At 39.0% G+C, this 19,705-nt stretch overlaps 1 protein-coding gene across 2 annotated transcripts in view; it reads right to left on the bottom strand.

Moving 5' to 3' along the window:
* The window catches only part of prox1a (prospero homeobox 1a), a 144,371-nt gene extending 126,546 nt beyond the window's left edge, over window positions 1–17,825 (bottom strand). For both annotated transcript variants that reach the window (XM_020527572.2, XM_048601244.1), the window contains exons 1-2: window positions 17,576–17,825; window positions 10,920–12,699 (exon numbers count right to left, since the gene is read on the bottom strand). In XM_020527572.2, coding sequence (XP_020383161.1) covers window positions 10,920–12,632 — 1,713 coding nt within the window. In that variant the 5' untranslated portion in view covers window positions 12,633–12,699; window positions 17,576–17,825. The remainder of the gene's footprint in view (window positions 1–10,919; window positions 12,700–17,575) is intronic.
* Window positions 17,826–19,705: the final 1,880 nt, after the last annotated feature.

The raw sequence follows: 19,705 nt of genomic DNA, 5'->3' as shown, positions 1-19,705 counted from the left end.
TTAACAGACCATGATCATATTTTTAACAGGCATTTAGAATACAGAGGAATAAGTTAATTGCTTACAAATAGTCTCATTTTCAAAAACATCAAGAATTCACTTATTTATAATATGTTATGCTTTTACTTTTACCCCCTGCCTTGGAAGGATTTTAAATGTATGGTCAAGGATTTCCACCCATACTTGGTCAACTCACGAGGCTGCACAAAAATCTGAATAAAGTCCTTCTGCAATCTGTTCAAAATGTGATTTAAGGGCACAATCTCTGATGTTCTGGTTGCAAATCCAACATCTAATATTGGTATCAGGTTACACAAGTCATTTGTTTAAAAAAAAAATCAAATAAAGTGCAACCGAAAAACACAAAACATTAACTGGTAACACAGAGGCTCCAAAAACCTCTACTGGTGGAAAATCACTTTAGGATCATTAACACTCAAATGATTATTTCAGATTTGCCAAAATAGTAAAAATCCCATAAGATCATGAGTTACACAAAACAATCTTACAGGCTTGCATCTGTTCTGCCAGAGGCACTTTGGCAAACAAGATTATATTGTATTTATCGTATTGAAAACCTCTCAAAGATGCAAATAGAGATATTAACAAAGACAATGTTCAGCAAAACACTACTTTTATTCTAAACAAAACTGCAAATTTCAGTAAGTGGACCACAAAATAAAGTGCTAAGCATTTCATAAAATTCAGAACAATCATCTAAAAAAAATATTCAAAATGGAACATTCTTACTTATAAAATAGCAAAATTAAAAAAAGTACCAAGCACCTGTAAATCATACAGTATACTTTAATAAATGCGTTGTTGTCCATCAAGTAAGCCACTGTTTATTGGCACAAGATGACACACTTTACATAACATTATGTTTCATGTGTTGAATGGAACACTTAATATAGAGGTTATTATAAACAAAACTGTTCATGATTTCAAGTTTAAAGAATTAAATTTGAAGATATTCATTTTGAAATTTTGATTGTAAGAAAAATAGTATTATTAAGTTCAGACTTGACTTTGCTTCTTTGTAAATAAACGCGCAATTACTCTAGTTCCTCCCTGCTGCACACTTACTGTTCTTGGGTCAAAACCAAAACTGGCAAAGCTTGTTTTTATTGCCTGTTCACATTTCACTTAGGAGATAATTTATACTTAAGCTGTATCAAATATTTGAGGTAAGTAAATTTTCTTTACTTAGAAATAGAAAATTCGTGCAAATAATTTGCATCATTTTGGTATAGTGAATACCCATGGTGATTAATTTGCCAGTGAATAAATATCTCAATATTACAGTTAGATATTATAAAAGGATATTTATGAACTAGTTTTGTACAAATCAAGATAAAATTGGCAAATTGCATATCAGCAACATCTATTATAGCTATATCTCAAATTATAAGATGTCATTTGAAGCTTCAAAACACTCATTTTAAGTTGCTCTGCATAGACCGAAGTGACTTCCACTCTGAAGGTTTGTGTAAAGTACATAACAGTTTGGGTGCAATTTTCTGTCCTGAGAACCTGAACACAGCAAGGGGGGGCAGACAATCAGATAGGTTGACATCAGGGTGATACCCTCCTCCTTCCAGCAATCTGGGTGGGAAGGCTAAGACTTGACTTTTCTGATCCATTGTCAATGAAGATCTTTAATCAATGAAAGCTTAAGAGCCACCTGGGAGACAATTATTTTGTATCCATGTGGGTCAAGAAACAGTCAAACCAACTAATAAACCAGTGCAGGTAGGCTGTCAGTTTTGGATGACAATGCATCCATGCATCCCATGACTCCCAACCCAAACCACTCCCTAAACAGCACTGACATGTATTGGTGATCCTCCATCTATATGGGGGGGGGGGGGAGGGTGTGGTAGTCTTGGCAGCAGCCTTGAATTGTATCATGGCGTTGCTGTATTTTGGATGCTACCTTCCGAATGTCTAGCAAATCCAAGTGGTTGGGACTTCCATTTGCCAGAATTACAGCCCGAGAGCAGGCTGATAGCAGTCAGTCAGTCAGCTGCCTGAAGATCCAGCAAACTTTCTGACCATGGCAGGTCCAGGGTTCGCCCCCAGGAACATTTTTTACTTAAGTCTGGAAATGGGAAAATCCTGGCTTATATTAAATTTGGTAAACCCATTTCATCTTGATAGAGATGTACAAGTGGGATATTTATTGACAAGAACCAAAAATGTCAACAAATTAGGGATCTCCAGTATTTTGTATAAAGTTACCATTATGATCAGTCTATAAATAGCACACAAAATAAAAGTATACAGCACTTTGCCAAAATTCAGAAGTAACTAAACAACAATGGTACCAAATGTAGGAGCCACAAGTATAACCAAATCAGTCACTCTAAATAGTTCAGAAAGACATTTCACAGTCTTGATGGTTTCTCACTTTGATAAGAAATAATGGCACAGAGGCAAAAGAATTCCTGGTTCTGCAAACTCAAACTGTAAAAATTACCACACTTCCAATTTTCAGTTTGGAGGAGAGATTGGTAGTTAGGCCAGACACAGGAGTGGTCTGGGTGGAAAGTCTGCCTCAGGGCTCCAACACTGTGGTCAATGTTTAAAAATAAAGACAAAAACAAATGATCTTTCTCATTTACTCCCCTCACCCCACACACTCCTCATGCCCCATCAGCCCCTCTCTCTACCTATTCCCATGGTCCTTCACACCTTCATGTTCATTTATCTTATTCCCTTGAACCCCTTATTAAAAATAGCTATTGCATTCAAGTGTTTAGTCTTTTTGTAAACAAATATTTCTATTCTATAAGCAGTTAGAGCTTCCACCAAAATGCTCACTAGACATAGGGAGTCCATTGTGTAAAAGATAGTTTGGGAAATCAATTATGCAGTACAAAACCTATGATGGCTTAAGTCGACAGGCACTGTGAATACATATCACTTTTTTAAAATCCACACATTTGTTTGGAAAGTTCCTTGACACCTTTGGCAGTTTCACTGAGTTAATGTATTTAAACACAGAAGCATGCCTTTTCACAACCTTGCTCCCTCAACAAGGAGAGGAGAGATGTTGAGTTCAGGGTGAGATTTGTGATTTCCAACTTTTTTTGGCATTGTTTCCACAGCAGAGAAGCTCTATGTCCTTGCAAAAATCAGGGCATATACTGGAGATAGGCAAGTTCATTTCAACTCTCCCATCACCCTCGGGTGAATCCAGCAGGCAATATTTTAACACAATGTGCAGTGAATGCACTGCATTTAATACGTGGGTGTATCATGATCAATTTTCAAGTTGTTGCAAAAATTTGTGGCTGAAAGCCCCCAGCAGCACTGTTATATTAATTCAGGCAAAGGACAGCTAGGTCCTACTTTTTAGTGGAAACTCGTATCTCAATGAAATGATGGTTGTCACACCTGCATTATAACTTCTGAGCAAGGGTCAACCCTGACGGAACAACGGCAAGGGACATTGCACGATCAAGACAATCTGGGCAGTTTAAGAAAAATCACATACCTATGGAACCCCTGTGTGCAAAGAAGGGGGGCACTTTTCCACCGCCAAACCTGCAATCACTGTCCAATCCTAATTTTATGCTAGGGACAGCATGGTGACTGGGTGGTTAGCACTGCTACCTCAGTGCCAGGGAGCCAGGTTTGATTCCAGCCTTGGGCGAGGATCTGTGTGGAGTGTACACATTCTCCTCATGTCTGCATGAGTTTCCTCCAGGTACTCTAGTTTCCCTCCTCTCCTCCCTCCCTCCACCCCACACCTCCCCAAAAAAAAAACAGTCCAAAGATGTGTAGGTTAGGGCAAGTTAGTGGATTGGCCAGGTCAAATTGCCCATATAGTGTCCAGGGATGTGCAGGCTAGGTGGGTTAGCCATGAGAAATGTGGGGTTAAGTGTCTGGGTGGGATGCTCTTTGGAGGATTGATGCAGACCCGATTGGCCTCTTTCTGCACTGTTCCCTTTGACCCTCTGGCTGGCATCACCAGCCAATGCAATTTTTGCTACATCTGCAAATCTTGGTGTCCAAAAACTATTCCTGTCAGGCTTCCTTCATACTACACACCCAGAGTTTGGCACGATAAAGTATGAGTATGAAATTTAAGTTATTGCAACAGCAACATGGTGCTTAAAATATATGACAAATGTCAAATATATGCACATCTTAAAACAAAAATTTACGGTTGAAGTTCACGGGGCTTCTAAGTGTCATTGTTCTTGGCAAACGAAAACAACTAAAGTAACAGATGACCTGCATGTTTCTTGGTTTCCAACTACTAGACTCTTTTTTAAAGATGACAGACAGCTAGTAATATCTGGACTGACATTCAGAGGTTTGCTTGTTTGTGGTCACTGACTCATCGTGCTTTGCCTGCTCTTTTGACTGAGGATGTAAACACCCCATCTTAGACAGCATTTGCATTACAGCAGAAAAATGATAGAATAAATTCTAAAGTGCTCCCTAAGATTACTTTCACAAGAACAAGAACTTGATTCTTATCCTGGTTATTTTAACAAATGTTAAATTAGAAATGTTGTTTGACAGTGACAAGTCAAACTGTGCTTTGAAAACTTTGACATTATTCATAATAAATCTATAATTTCAAATATGTAAGAGATTAGAACAGCTACATTTATCGTATTTGAACTTCTGAGAGGACAACAGTTGAATTAATATACTACTATTGTTCAACTCTGAACGACAGTTCTGAATAAAGGTCATCAATTTAAATACCTTTCTTCAAGCATAATCTACTAAAAACAATGTATTGCACACGGAAATACAATAACATAAGTTTAGTCTTATGTTGAACATTTCCCAAGTTATGTATTTCTTGGCCCTCCTTCAAAACAGATAGATCAGTATTACCATTTGCTACCCTAGGGCAACTACTGCCCTTTATGAATGATATATATATTCATGTTTTAAAATGTAACATAGGTATCTTAAGGGACTTTACAGGGTAAATGCTGAGAAGATATTTCCCCTTGTGGCAAGTCTGGGAACAGAGTCTCAGAATAAAGGTGTGTCAATTTAAGACAGAATAGAATTTCGTCTCGGAGGGTTGAGTTTCTTTGTAACTCCTTAGCATAGAGACCTGTGGGAGCAGAGTCCTTGTATATATTTAAGGTTGAGACAGAATAATTCTTGATCAGTTGGAGAGCCAAGGGTTGTGGGAAAAAGGTGGGAAAGCGGACACGAGGAATAGTGGATCAATTGTGATCCTCCTGAATAGCAAAGCAGGCTCAAAGGGCCGAATAGCCAACTTCGGTTTCTATTTCTTACAGTGTATGGGGAACACATTGATAACTACGTGGAGGAGGTTAGGAGTACACACTGAATTATTTTCTGGGAACAAGATTACATTTTTTTCATAATTATGGTCAGGTATCATGCAAACTACTTTGCAAGTTCTTTCAATGGAGATGTGCTCTCTCGTCCCATTCAAGTATCCTCTTGCAACAATGAGCCCTGAGTGAGATATTCTGGTCACCAAATAGGTCAACACTGCACCTCCCTCTTACATTCAGAAAAACATGCGTCATAAGAACACTAAATATTAGCACATACTTTGTTTCCCAATTCTTAGTGAAGATTTGTGGTCAATTAGTATTTACATCAAGTAATTTAAAGGCGATTCTGCAACCATTCATTGTCAATAAGACAGTTGCCTTGGTTGGAAGTGCATATGAAGAATCAAGGATACAGTTTGACAGCAGTACCTGCATTCCCAAGTACTGACTCTTGGTCAAGCATGTGCACTCACTCCATAGCACAAACATTTAAAACTTAGAAGTACTGCATTTTAAATGGACAGAGACAGAAAAAAACTGAAGCAAATCAGTCTGTCCTAGTAGTAATTAATTCCAACAGCAAAAATTGTAAATTATGAATGGGGCAATGTTTAAGATTAACTAGGCACAAATATTTTCAAAATACTTTAATTGGGCAATTAAATCTGGCATGGGGAAAATGTGTTCAATTACTACTGTACTATAGAGGAGCTGCTCATTCTACACGTACCTGGAGCTTATTTCTAAAAGTAGTCTAGATGCACCATAATTTATATATCGTTTAAAATATTGGAGTAGGAAAATAAACAAGATCATTCTGGATATGAAACATCCTTAATTCTACATTTAAGTCAACACTAACTTGCTATGTTAGATTAAATGAATCATATCTTACAGTAAGAATGCAAAGACTGAACTAGGGATCTCAATGACTGAGTCAGGAAATGCACCCGAATCTGCTATAATGCTGTACAGCTTTTTGTTGGGGAAATTTGGAAGGGGGGGCGGGTTTACTGGCAAGTTGAGAGTAGGCCTCATTTAATCCAGAATGCCTCAAAAATTAATTGATCATAAATCATAAATTCAAACAGCACTATGAGTAAGTATTATATAAAGGCCCCATTTGCTTATTTAGATGGATGCAAGAGATTTCACAGCACTATTTTGCAGAAAAGCAGGAAAGTTATTCCCACTGTCAAACATTTTATCCAATTGTTATCACATTACTGTTTGTAGAAGTTTTCTGTGAACAAATTCATGCTGCATTTCTTACATGCACAGCAGTGATTACATTTTGAAAGTTGCAGTATGGTACTTTGCGACATTTGGTGGCCATGACATGTACTCTATACGTGTCTTTATCGTTGTACCCTAAGTCAATGCTTGTTAACTTTATCCCATATTAACACTATTTCAAGACTTGAAAGTCTTGTGACTCCCTCTGGGAGACACGAGAGGGTGTGCAGGGACAGTGGGCCTGTGAAAGTAGGGTCTGTTTTTTACAGGTGGAGGGCAGTTGTTGGAACTCAGAGCTCCACAGCAGCCATTTCAGCGATGGAGTTTACAAACCTAAAATTTAAGCTCATGACCCCACAAGGTCCAAACTCCCCTTTGGAAAACCTGCTGCTTGGCTAGGAAAACTGCAAGAAAAAAAGTAAAATAAAATAAAAAAATCAGGTAGGTATCATACAGTTGATTACCACAAAATGGGTTGTGCTAGAAAGTACAAATACAATGATTAAATGACAAACGTTCAGGAGTGCTGAGTCTTACTCTAATTATATGGGAGCTTTGTTAGATTGCACCTGGAGTATTGGCTGTAGTTTTGGTCTCCTTAACTCCGGAAAGATTTATTGCCAGAGAGGGCATGCAACAAAGGTTCACCAGACTTGCTCCCAGGATCGCAGGTCTGTCCTATGAAGACAGATTTGGAAAACTGGGCCTGTAATTGCCACAGATTCAAAGAATGACAGGTTCCCTCAATGAAACCTACAAAATGCTTAAAGAGCAGATGCAGACAAGATGTTATCCATAGTTAGAAAACTAGAAGCAGGGGACACATTTTTAAAATAAGAGGGGGTGCCATTTCGGTCTGCGATGAGGAGAAATATTTTCACTGAGTTAATAAGCCTTTGGAATTCTCTGCCACGAAGACTGAGCTCCCACAGCCTTCTAAGTGTGTTTAAGGTAAAGACAGATGGATTTCTGATTACCAGTAGTGTTCAGGGTTATGGAGTAAAGGCAAAGGCAAAGTCAATATAGTTCCAGAGAGACGACAGAACTGGTCTCTCACTAGACAGATAACTGGTGAAGAGTTTAACCAGAGGGTCACATCGCCTCAGGTAAGTGGCGAGATTAAGATTCTTGGTGACCTCAGTCAATGTGGGAATTGAACCCTTCCTGTCAGTGTCCGTCAGCGCACTGCAAACTAGCCATTCAGCCAACTGAGCTAACCAATCCTCAGAAGGATTGTAGAGGTAAAAGCCATGATCCTATTGAATAGTGGGGCAGGTTCAACAGGGTAACTGGCCTACTCTTGTTCTTACACCCCGAACAGGTTTGGGCTGTGCAATAAAATGTTTTCTTGATTGGCAAGCAATCTGCCAAAGGTCACTGGCTAAGAAAAGTAATTTACTGAATGGTCAAATATCCACAGAACTGTACTTCAGATGTAATCATTACATTTTGGAACAGAAGAAAAATTGGTAAAAATATACAAAGTTTTGACAGTGAACACATGAGCATTTACTGAAATCTTGCTTCTGTGCATTATCCTAACTTTTTAAGAACAATTTAAATACACTTACAAGGTTCAATACAAAATAATTTGGTTTATACAGTTAAATACAACAAAAATCAGTGTCTTCGGCTTTCAGTTATTTTAGAAATCTGTCACAATGGTATTAAACTAACAGCAGTCCAAATCATACAAAGCTAACTGCAATTCTAAAAGAAAATTCTATCATAGCACCCTTTCTAGGAGCTCTTAAACCCTATCATTAACACGCAGTAAGAGACAAGCTCATCATTCAAACAATGTTAGGTAACATATACTTCATGCAACTGGTAACAGTGTCTGTAAAACGCAACCTAAACTCAATGAACAGCAATTAGATGCAAATGCTTCTCAAAATATTATAGAGCAAAACTGACCAATTGGCTAATTTTCCTTTTAAGCTTACGTTGAAAGCAACTGTTCTCCCAAGAAAGCACTAGCTGTTTCTAGGATACTTACACACGCACAATGACTCATGTTGGAATAGATTTGGTAAACATACAGCTGCACAAAATGCAAGCACAGTCCATTCAAGGGCAGAAGAAATGAGCACAAATAAATATTAAGGAGGTAAGAAAACGTACAGCTCTGTCCCAGCAGCTCATGTGGCTCACCTCATTCTTTTAGCTTCAGCTTTGTTAAGACAGATGACATTCAATTCTACACGTCATGCAAAATAGACAATAACTGCTGAAACTTGAGCCAGCTGCCAGGTGTAAAAAAAAGAAAAGATGATAAATCCATAAATTAATGAAAGACATCTGCTCAGGAAAATAAAAGATCAGAGAAATGCTGTGGTGCAGCTGAACCTAAAGTAGTGTTCAAACACCACATGACTTTGTGTGTAGTCTGCATACAGAGTTTTACAAGGCAAATAAGTAGTATTACCTGAGAGGCTGATGAGTTATGTCAGTGGCACACAATATAGATATAGAACTGTACAGTTAAATCAAAGAATACCGAGTGTAATTTTCAATTCAGTATAGAAAATTAAAGAATTTTTGAAATCATACTTTACTTGCATAATGAAGTTTTTTTAAAAATTGAACTTACATACACTTTAGAAATGTTACTAAAATTTTACCACAATTCTTGCTACCCAAGAATTAGCATTATCAAACTTCAAAAAGATAATTGCAACATTGGCGATATAATCTCTAAATCCAATTCTGTTTTACTTGTCATTTTGTCATTTAATGTTGCATGCAATTTAATCTCAGTTTTTTTTTCCACTAAATACATTGGAGGCAATTATTAAACTATTAAAATATTAGAATCAGATTTCAAAATCTATTTTTTATGCCCTTCGTCTTTCATTATTTGCCATAGCTCAAGTTTCTATCTCTGAATGGCATTTTATTTTATCATACAGCCACAAAGATCAAGGATTCAGCTATTTTAGCCTTGCATAATCCTGTTGCTCTATGCCAATTTACCATATGCAAATTTAAAATTCTGCAAGGCTATTTCTTAAGATGTAAATAGAGTCTGAGACAGAAGATCATGTCTGGAATTCTGAGAACAGTTCGACTGTTTCCTTTATCACTGGAATAAAACTGGTGTCTAATAAATATGGTTTTATTTACAACCCTTTGAATAAATTCAAAATAAAACCTAAACTTAGTCTGAGGATACAGTTCTTGATAGTGACTTATGAAGAACATTTCTGTTCGAGGTTAACATTCTTTCCATCCATTTCAATAAAGGTCAGCTGTACTCTTAGCGAAGGAGTTGCAATTAGTAAAAAAAAAACTGAAAATGCTAGAAATACTCAGGTCAGGCAGAATCTTTACAGAGAAAAAGGGAGTTAAGATTTCAGGTCAATAACCGAAAAGGTCATTGACCTGAAACAGTAACTGTCATTCATCTCCACAGGTGCTGCCTGACCAGACTATTTCTAACTTTTTTTAAATCTATATAATTTTTAGTATCAATGATATTATACTTTTCTCAGATGCTGCCAAAATTTGCTTGACATACAAGAGGCAAGTATAATTATTATGGAGAGAAATGTGGTTGTGCATCCTCCAAATTACCTAAATAGGCCGATCATCTCCAAATTCCTGCAACATGTGTAAATTCAATATACTAATGAGAAAGGGTAATTTAAAAAAAAAAGAGAAACAATAAATCACACTCAAAATTCATAATGTGTACTTTATCTGCTACCTGTGAAATATGGAACTGGCTATTAAATCAAAATATCAGTGTGTCACTAAGCAAAAACAAATGCTGTGGCATATTACTGACTCCTGTCAACAAATCTTTGTAAGAACAAAAATAGAAGCTCTATTACTTTGTCTAAGTGATACGATAAAGGAAAATTGAAAACCTATACAGAGAACTGGCACTTTGACAGAAGGAGATTTGCAGCAGATAATCCAGCACAATTTTAACATCAGAAAAAAAAATGCTGCCGAAAAGAAATAGTATACTCATTTACCTAAAATATAGGGGAAAAAAAAGCAACTAAATCTTGTGAAAGAAGTTCAGTTTAGCTGAGACCACTCGGATTGTGCTCACAAGCTTTTAAAATCATTTGCTTTGTATATACAAGAACAAAAGATTTCTGTGTACAGCTGAACAGAGGTTAATCATGCATAGCAGGCAGCTGCACTGAACTTGTGGAACATTGGAGGGTGGGGGGGGGATGCACTTGTTGCATCTTCAACATGTTTGGGTTATGCCAAACCAGGTAATGATGGTATATAAAATGCATGCCCCAGAAATGTGGATTCCTTTCCAAAAGTTCAAGTCATTGTTCTAACAGGATACCAAATACGCTAATTGAATGAAATTTGTACTCTAACTGCATACACCTATAATGAAACACTAAAAAATCATCAGAAAAAGGATATTGTATTTCCAGAATATGGTGAAATGTCTGCCATATCCTGCAAGTCACCACACTCAGATTTAATGAGAGACAAAGAGAGACCTTCAGCTGTGCTGGATGGATGCATTGGCGAGCATGGACGATGGTTCATGTGATGTGATGACACTTTGGTCCGCAGACAGGCAGTTTCCCTGGTCAAGTCCAAGGACTCAGGAGATGACCTGTCTTTCCCAGAAACTGTGCTGGATGCATTACCCATAGAGCTCTGAAAGGAATATGCCATAAGAGGAAGAGGCAGTGGATGGCGGAAGGCAGGGGATGAAAATCCCGCTGCAGCCGAGAGCGGAGACTGATGAAGAGAGCTGTGATGGCCACCCATAGAAGGAGTGGAGGCGGACTGCTCAGATGAGTTTTTGCGTACTACAAGAGGCAGTGCTTCTGTCTGATCTGAAGAATTAGGTACATGCATGTTGGCAAAAGTGTTCAACGGGTTGGAAATGATGACATCACCAAAGCATTGGAGCCGTTGATTAGTAGTATGGAAGTTGTGGTTCTCTCCATTCACGGAGAATCTTGCCTGTGGAATCTGGATAGGTGGGAAGACCTGAGGAAGCTGGTGGGAGGATTTACAGAACATTTTAACAACAGAATCTACTACTTGTGACATAGTTGAATTAAGCTCCTGTTTAAGAGTCTCAGCTAACTGTTTCCCTTCAGCATGCAAGTTGGTTGAGCCTTGACTTTTTCCTGAGTGGCCATCTCTCTTCAGTTTTTCATTTTCTGCTGCCATTTCCTGTTCTCTAATAAGAGCACGAGCACGATCAAGAAAGTGTCCTGGATCTAGGTCTGACATCTCATTGTCAGACCTGTCATGTGCCCTCGTATCAGCAGTCTCAGATTGCATGCTGTCTTCAGACAGGTTGCCATCTTCATCATTCTCAGAATCTGTACTGTCATATATTTGGTAGAATTTTTCCTGGAGCTGCCGCAGTTGCTTCTGCATATCTTCCAGCTGTTGTTTCAATTGCCGACGTTCTTCTCTCTTTTGCTCTTTCCGGGCTGTAACCAATTGTTGAAAGCTCTGCTGCTGCTGTTGGGGAAGCTTTTGCTTGCGTTTATTTTCCCTATAGCTTTCTCGGGGACTCACAGGCTGCTGCACCCCATCTCGATCGTTCTCTCCACCCCGCAATGCCACATTTGGTGAATGACTCATGCCTCGAATTATATTCTCAACTCGGGCACGTTTAGCTCGCAGATGTTCATCACAAAGCCGATCCACATCAAATTGGCTCATGCTAGGTCTGCTAAATGGTGAAACGCATTCTTGAGTACTTTCCCTTGAAGAATTACTACAGGCATCCTCCTGATTTGCTTCTGAGCCTGTGCTGGAGAGACCACTGGCTTGCAAACTGAGCTCTGAGCTTCCATTCTTGGTTGCGTTATTTTTCAACAGCTGGGAAATTATGGTAGCTCCTGGAAAAGGCATCATGGTATCTTCATATGTGTTTGCCCTCTTCAACAGCTTGCGGAGCACATTTGATTTGTCCCCATCTGTATGTTGAACCACTGAGCACTCAATGTCCTGATCTGAACCGTGGGGATTCATGGCACTGAATAGCTTCACTTTCGCTTTAGTAAACACTGTAGATGTCCCTACAGTTCTCTTCACTCCAATGTCGACCCTGCGTCTTTTCGTATGTCTAGTTAAGAGGGCTATGTTGTCATGGTCAGGCATCACTGGACTGTTATTGTGCCATCTTCAAAAGCTTGTCAGCTGGGCACAGCTCGAGAATCCCAGGACCCTGGCCAATAGAACAAAAGGACTGATGAATCATTTTCTTTAATTTTCTCCAAATTTCCTGACCTCAATTCTGTATAGAGCAGAAATGTGCTGGTAGTGATACATGTGACATGTTACATTTATTGCAATTCACCACAAATACTATTTCAAATGAAACATTTTGCAAGATTTCAACTCAAGTCTTAAAATGGATTAAGATTTAAAAAAAAAAATCTGCTTAGGCACTTTAATTCACCTGTATGAAAGCCTAAAATATTACTGGAAAAGAATAATCTGTAGATTAGTGTATTTTGTTGAAAGAGTTCAAAGCCTGACAAAATTCAAATCAAACAGATAAGTCTAATTATAAAAAAGTGACAGTTCTCTGTGCATTTAGATATTCCCTTAACACAACCTTTTCCACCTTTCATTGGAAAATACAGAGAATTATGGAAAAGCTGAACTGTATAAAATTTAAGTTTGTTTTGTTCAACTTTAATGTTTAGAAATGTATTTCATATGGACCCTTAACTAATGAACCTGGTAAAGTACATCCATTTGTCCCACACGCCATTCCTAGAATGCCAAGAAGATATGGCATTACTAACTGCACAAAATGAAAGACAACAGAACAAACCTAAATATAGGTTTAGGGCATCCACTCATTCTTTTTTAAACCTATATATAGGTAACTGTCAGTGAAAGGTTATCTATTGCTATGGTACTAAGATTTAGCTTCCTATTTCATACCCTACAAAAAAGAAGACAATGGCATGACTAAATATGTACATCAATTTGCAAATTGTACAGTAATATTTAGCAAAAGATTATAATGTATCTGTTATCAAGCTAAAGAACTGGTTATAGACTTGTTTGCTGTATAATTTAGTGAAAAATAATTTTTGGATGTCATGTATGAGAATTCCTGTATATCCTCAGAAAAATTATAGAATGTTCAGTGACAGAGCAAGAAAACATCAGGCAAAAGCGTGGGAAAGGAAGGGAATGTATTTCTTTTATGTCAGACCTCGATTTCCCCAGGACAGAAACATGGCTAATGTTTGCAGTACTTCTCATATAAAAGGTAAATCTTGATTCAATCAAACTCTGGTTAACAAGCACAGAACTAAACCCATGGAAGTTTCAAGTGTCGATTCTATTAAACATATTACAACCTACATAAACAACAAATCAAAATACATTTTTCATGCTAGATTTATCCTATGTGAAACTTTTACATCAGCGGAACAGCACACATCTTCACAATGTTATGAGCGCTTGCCAAAGATAGCATGCTGACATTTTGGAACAGCTCCCATCCCTTTTATTTTACCTGTAAAAATATCTACATGTTCCCCAGGACCGTAACTGTGATAATCCTTAGAGAAACACAGTCTACCTAAGCAACTGTTTGCTTTCAATATGAAATAAGTTTGTAATAGGCTTATCTCATGATGGGTTTTAAGTCCACTACCTGTGGGAAAAAAATTAGATTCAAGCTCAAAATTTCAGCACCCTTAATGCATAATTCATAATTAACACAAAACAGCCATCAGAATTTACTTAAATTTACATCTAGTAAAAGTTGCTGACCACTGAAAGTGTAAACATTTAACCAGCCAAGCATGTTTCCAGAATTACAATAACACAAATAGTAACATTCTTCACAGTCTAAATGCACTGTCTTGTAGCGGACTTTAAAATTCAATTTTAAAAGCAACAGTAAAATCCCTAGAAGACAGGGTTTTCTGAGTCCATCACCTTCTTAAAAAGGAACATAATTTCTTCAGTAGTTAAAGATGCAGAATACACCTAAAAACTCAAATATTTCAGGTGGGCCAATATACATGCTATTTTGCTTGTTCTCCAAAAGTATTAAACTATATAGGAACTTTTTTTTGAGAAACAAAACGTCAGTGCTACATGTGGAGAGCAGAGGTAGAGGGTGGTCTGGCAGGAGATTCAGAGCTGATGTGTTGTATGCATTTAAACATGATTGGCTTTTAATTACTCTCTTGATAGACATACACAAAAAAAACACAACACAGTCTTTAGCTCATTAACACCTGAAAGAAGGCACATCTGTAACAACTCTATTCCTTGCGAATAAAGTGGTCAGGTGAAGCAAGCACAAAATTTCAGCACACCCGTCCTTTCCATTCAGAAATCGGAGGTACATCATTTAGTCGTAAATCAGCGATGTATTTATTAAGCTCCAGTTGTAAAAAGCACAGTTGTTGTTGAACTTTCTCAGAGGGGAAGAATAAACAAACAAATTCAAAGTAGATGCAGGCTTTGAACTGTGTGTGGGTGGAAAAAATAATAAGAATGACAGTATTTTTAAAGGATTATATTTTTATGACTAAAGTCTCGGTTTAAATAAAAGGTCATTAGCACTTATAAGGAACAGTCTTAGAAATATGTGAAAACATTCTCCATTTTTGAGTCCTATCTACAAGTTTATTCCATGAAAAATGCCCAAGTAATAACAATTTAAGTATTGACTAATTATGATATAGAAATATCATAAATCAAGTGTATTGAAGCTAAATTTGTGACACAAAGGGGAGTGATGTCTTTTTAGTCTGAGGAAAGTTGAGCTCAAGTACACAATATTCTACACACTTGTCATGTGACATTAATAGCAAGGTATCTAATCAAGGGTACACAGTTCTGTGCATAGGATGTGGTACTTGAGAAAAATAACTTAAATAATCGCAGATGTTTTACAGCATTATCTTTTAAAACTTTACAGCCACTATAAATGTAGGTTCTTCATCTAAGCCAATAAAAAGCCAGTTCTACGTTTCCTGATAATATACAGGTACTGTAAATACAAGAAGGATCAAATAAATGCCACTTGGAAGCATTTTCAAAAATCTAATTGATACAACGGAATACTTAAGCAAATTAAAGTAACACTTCATAGAGGCTGATAGATGTGAAAACAATGCTGCTACTTTGAATCATTTCAAGTGAACCAATGTCTTTTAAATATTTCCATCCCACAATTTTTCCTGAACTTCTTTGTGGGTCTTTTTTGTGAGCAGTTGAAAAGCAGTAAAATGTGGTTCTGCAGACTTGTGGTTTCTTTACCCTGTGTGTACAGCACAACTGTCATATTAATACATTCAAACTGTGCTTCGCCAAATTATCGGTTGAAAGTGAGCATGAAATAGCCTGCATAGTGTTCCATCTTACAGCTTTTTAAAAATGAAAATAGATATTTAACCAACGAAGGACGATAGTGCCTTAAATTTACTCGGAGTGGCGTGGATCTTAATTTGATCTCTGGTGATTTTGGATCAGATTTGGTTGCAGACTGAAATATTTGGTCGTGAAAAGACACACACTCTCAGTGTTCCTGCTCCCTCCTAACTCGAAATTGCACCTGCCGTTTTGACACCGCGCACCTGTCTGACAGTGCCCATGCGCAGTTTCTGCCTAACGCCAACACCATTCAACACCTTGCTCGCCTTTTAATAAACAATCTGTCTTTAAGTGCTTACCAGCTCACTTTCAGCCGGAGCTGGGGCGGGGAGCCTTTAGGAAAACAATACCAAGGCGATCCTTCCGCTGGCTTGTCTGGGTTACGGGCATCCAGCAGCTGGCCGGATAAACATCAATATCGGGAACAATGTACAAGACTAGCAGGGATGCCAGCCACTTTCAGTTGTCTGTAAACAATTTTATTTTTCAAAAAAGGCAACTCTACAGAGGTCACAGCCGAACAGGATAAAAGCCCCAGATCTTTCTCCAGCTACACAAAAAAAGGCAATACGCAAATATGAAGTGGTGAGAAGTATTAAGAGTTTCTTTTGGCCTACAGTTACATAAAGAATTAATAAGGACAGGTGGGGGGGGGGGGGGGGGGGGCTTCATTTAATCAGGCCACAAAACTGCATCTCCAAGATTCGTGATGCTACAGAATCCACCTTCGCGAAGTTGGTTACACTTTCTCGGCAGAGGCACTTCTTTCCCCTGACGCGTCTCGAAGTAAATACAACAGGCTTGTATTAAATCAAAATGCGTCTTCCCTACAAAGTACTATTGCTCCAACAGTTCTATCGCAGCACTTGCGATGTTGCTTTCTGTCAATCGCTCCTTGTCAACGCAAAACGATCTGACAGCACACCTCCACACCTAACACATTGAAAGCAGCGTCGGAGTTCCTTCGTTTATTGTGATCGCACACCGAACGAAACTACCATATTGAGATTCGGTGAATATTAACAGCAGAATTGAAAATGGGTACGGGAGGGGGGGTGGGGGGAGATGTTGACAAAGGACACCTTGTGACGACAACTTCTTTGTCCACATCTGACCATCAATGCAGCCGGGGGCGGGGGGAAGGCAAAGATCGGAAAATGCGAGACCCACTGCGCACTTTAAAACGCCTTCATTTAATCACTGCCCCAAAGTTTTAATAAAACCTAGGCGTAAACACTATGCACGGCGAATCCAACGACACAATAGCTCATTTGCAAAATAAATTATATTCCAAAAGAAAGCAAACCGAAACCTAACACATCTGCACCAGGTCCGGGGGAAAAAAGGAAGTATCCATGCAAATCAAAAGCAAATCAGTTGCGCGACGAGACACGAAATACCTAGGATACAACACTTGACAAAAGACAAAGAGGCAGCAGATGATGGGACAAAAGAGTACAATGCAATATTTGGAAAACAAGCAGTTCATTGTGTACAAAACAGGGGGGTAAGAAAAGGGGATTAGAAATACTTTATTTCTCCGCTCCTCCAGCAAAAATCTATACGGTTTTAACACACACCGCACAAAAAGAAATCCCTTCCGAAAGGTGCTGCAACTAGCTGCCGGCAAAGCGTTTAAAGTTTATGAAGGACGTGGAGAAAGGTAAGTAAGGGACAAGGCTACTTACTGTGTTGTAGTATTGGTCAGCGGGGAAGAAAGCTTTCTGCTTGCGGTAGGTAGAAAGAGAGAGAGAGAGAGGAGGTTGGTGAGGATACTGGAGACCTCCAGGAGGCAGGGCTTCGCGCCGCTCTCTTCTCACTGATTGTTAATTCTGCGCGAGCCGCTGAAGATACACTTCAAGACGCGAGGAAGGAAACAGGAAGAACGCGCGTCACAGTCTTTGTGACGTCACCCCGCCGAACCAATCACCGCCGCCATCGCTGCCGTCCAATGAGAAGGGACTTGGCGGTCGCCTTCAAAAATATTCCCTGGCAGCCAATCGGCGCGGGATCTGGAAGGGGGGAGTCACGTGCTCCAGGGAATTGGGCTCTCCGTCTTCACTGCGCTCCAATCCCCCGCGACCCCCCTCCCCCCAACAAAACCTCCGCCACCACAACCTCCGCGCGGCCACTTCGCGCTCGGCGCTCGCTCCCCTGTCAACACCGCGCGACCGCGCGTGTACCCTCAGCCCGCCCCCCGCGCGCAACCTCACCCCCAGTGCGCGCGCGCTGCTCTCCTTCAGCAACTTTGGGCTGGAGATGCTGAGCCGCTCTTTGCAACATAAACTGTTCTCTTTCCCATTTATCACAACCACACACAAAAAAGCTTTTCGATCGTCACATATGTAACCCGGTGCCTCGATTCGCATCATTGTCAACTTTAGATGAAAAACATAAAACTATATTCACTTATCGCACCCCCCTTCCACCAAAACCACCCCCACCACCTCTCCTCCCACCCCCGCCAAAATGTACTGTGGGCTTGAAAAAGAGTTGACAGCAGAACAAAACCAAACGGTGTGTCGACAATTGGCGTTAGATGGGACTATTGACGGAAAAGCCAAAGTAGCGTTGGAAAAGGATGCGCAATCAGTACTCGGGCAGCTTCCGGACTTCGGGAACTCTAATCTGTGACAGGGAAAGTTGGAAGTGAAGATAAGCAGAGTGCTGCAAGGGGTTAACACCCAATACAGGATGTGACACTGTTTCCAATCTGAAATCTTAAATTTGGCGCTTAAAGCTACAAATGAGTTTTGAGGGACGGTAACACCGAAGCTGGAGGTATGCAGTAGGAGCAGTGAAAATAACAGAAAGGTTGGGTAACTTTTTGCGTTCTGAAATCTATACAGATCCAAACCATAATAGTTCTAATTGGAAGTGATATCATCCTGTTAAATCTTTGTCTTAGTCCTAGTTGTTCAGTTTCCTAATTAAAAGTCAGGGATCCCACGAAGCACATAAAAATGTTCATGTATTAGTTATTTGGCAGGGAGCGATACACTTATCCGGTCGTGAGCCTGCAATATTGGTGCTTTTATGTGCTGGCTGACGACTACAGTTAACCACAACTTTGTGCCTTGCTTGTATATTAGTCATTGCCACGATCAAATCCACGAATCAGTTATTTGCAGTGTAATTTGATAGCATCCACTGTCGTGACTCTAATCTGCGACGTATCTTCTGACAACAAATAAAAGACTTTCCAGAATTTCTACCAGATGGGTACGTATTTGGCCCATGGATGTAATGGCGTAGTGGCAAAATGAAAAAGAGATATCGCATCTGCCCAGTGGACTACTCGGAAAGAGTATGTCATGTTATTCGAAGTTGGAGCAACTATTTGCGTATTAAGTATTTAATAACTATAATATTTTGCCAGTAATGACTAAAAAAAATTATCACAACAGTTCTCTTGTACTTAAAGTCTCATTAGTTTTTAAAGTAATCCAAATTGTCTTCTGATATTGCTGAATGCCACACTCGTAGATACTTTTAATTTTTAACCAACCTGTTCAGATGCGTTATGATATACTACTGGGGCAGGCGGGTCTTGAACCCGGGCCTTACACTAAGAAATATTTTCAATTATAGACTTTATAAACACAAGTGGGATACGACAATTCTGCCACTCCTTATTCCAGATCTGTCAAGTATCGAGCATTAGCTGCGAGATTTATTCTATTTTGACATATGGCGCTGTTAAAAAGAAAAAAACACACCTCCATGTATTTGAACTGGGTTTCGATGCGTGCCGATTCTATTGATCTTAAATAGTGCGAGTGTAAATCGGGATTCTTCTTTTAATGACGAAGCTGTGA

The sequence above is a fragment of the Rhincodon typus genome, chromosome 9, assembly GCF_021869965.1.
Source record: "Rhincodon typus isolate 14 chromosome 9, sRhiTyp1.1, whole genome shotgun sequence".
Taxonomy (NCBI): Eukaryota; Metazoa; Chordata; class Chondrichthyes; order Orectolobiformes; family Rhincodontidae; genus Rhincodon; species Rhincodon typus.
Note: the sequence above shows the minus strand (reverse complement) of the source record. Positions and strands in the feature narration are given on the sequence as shown.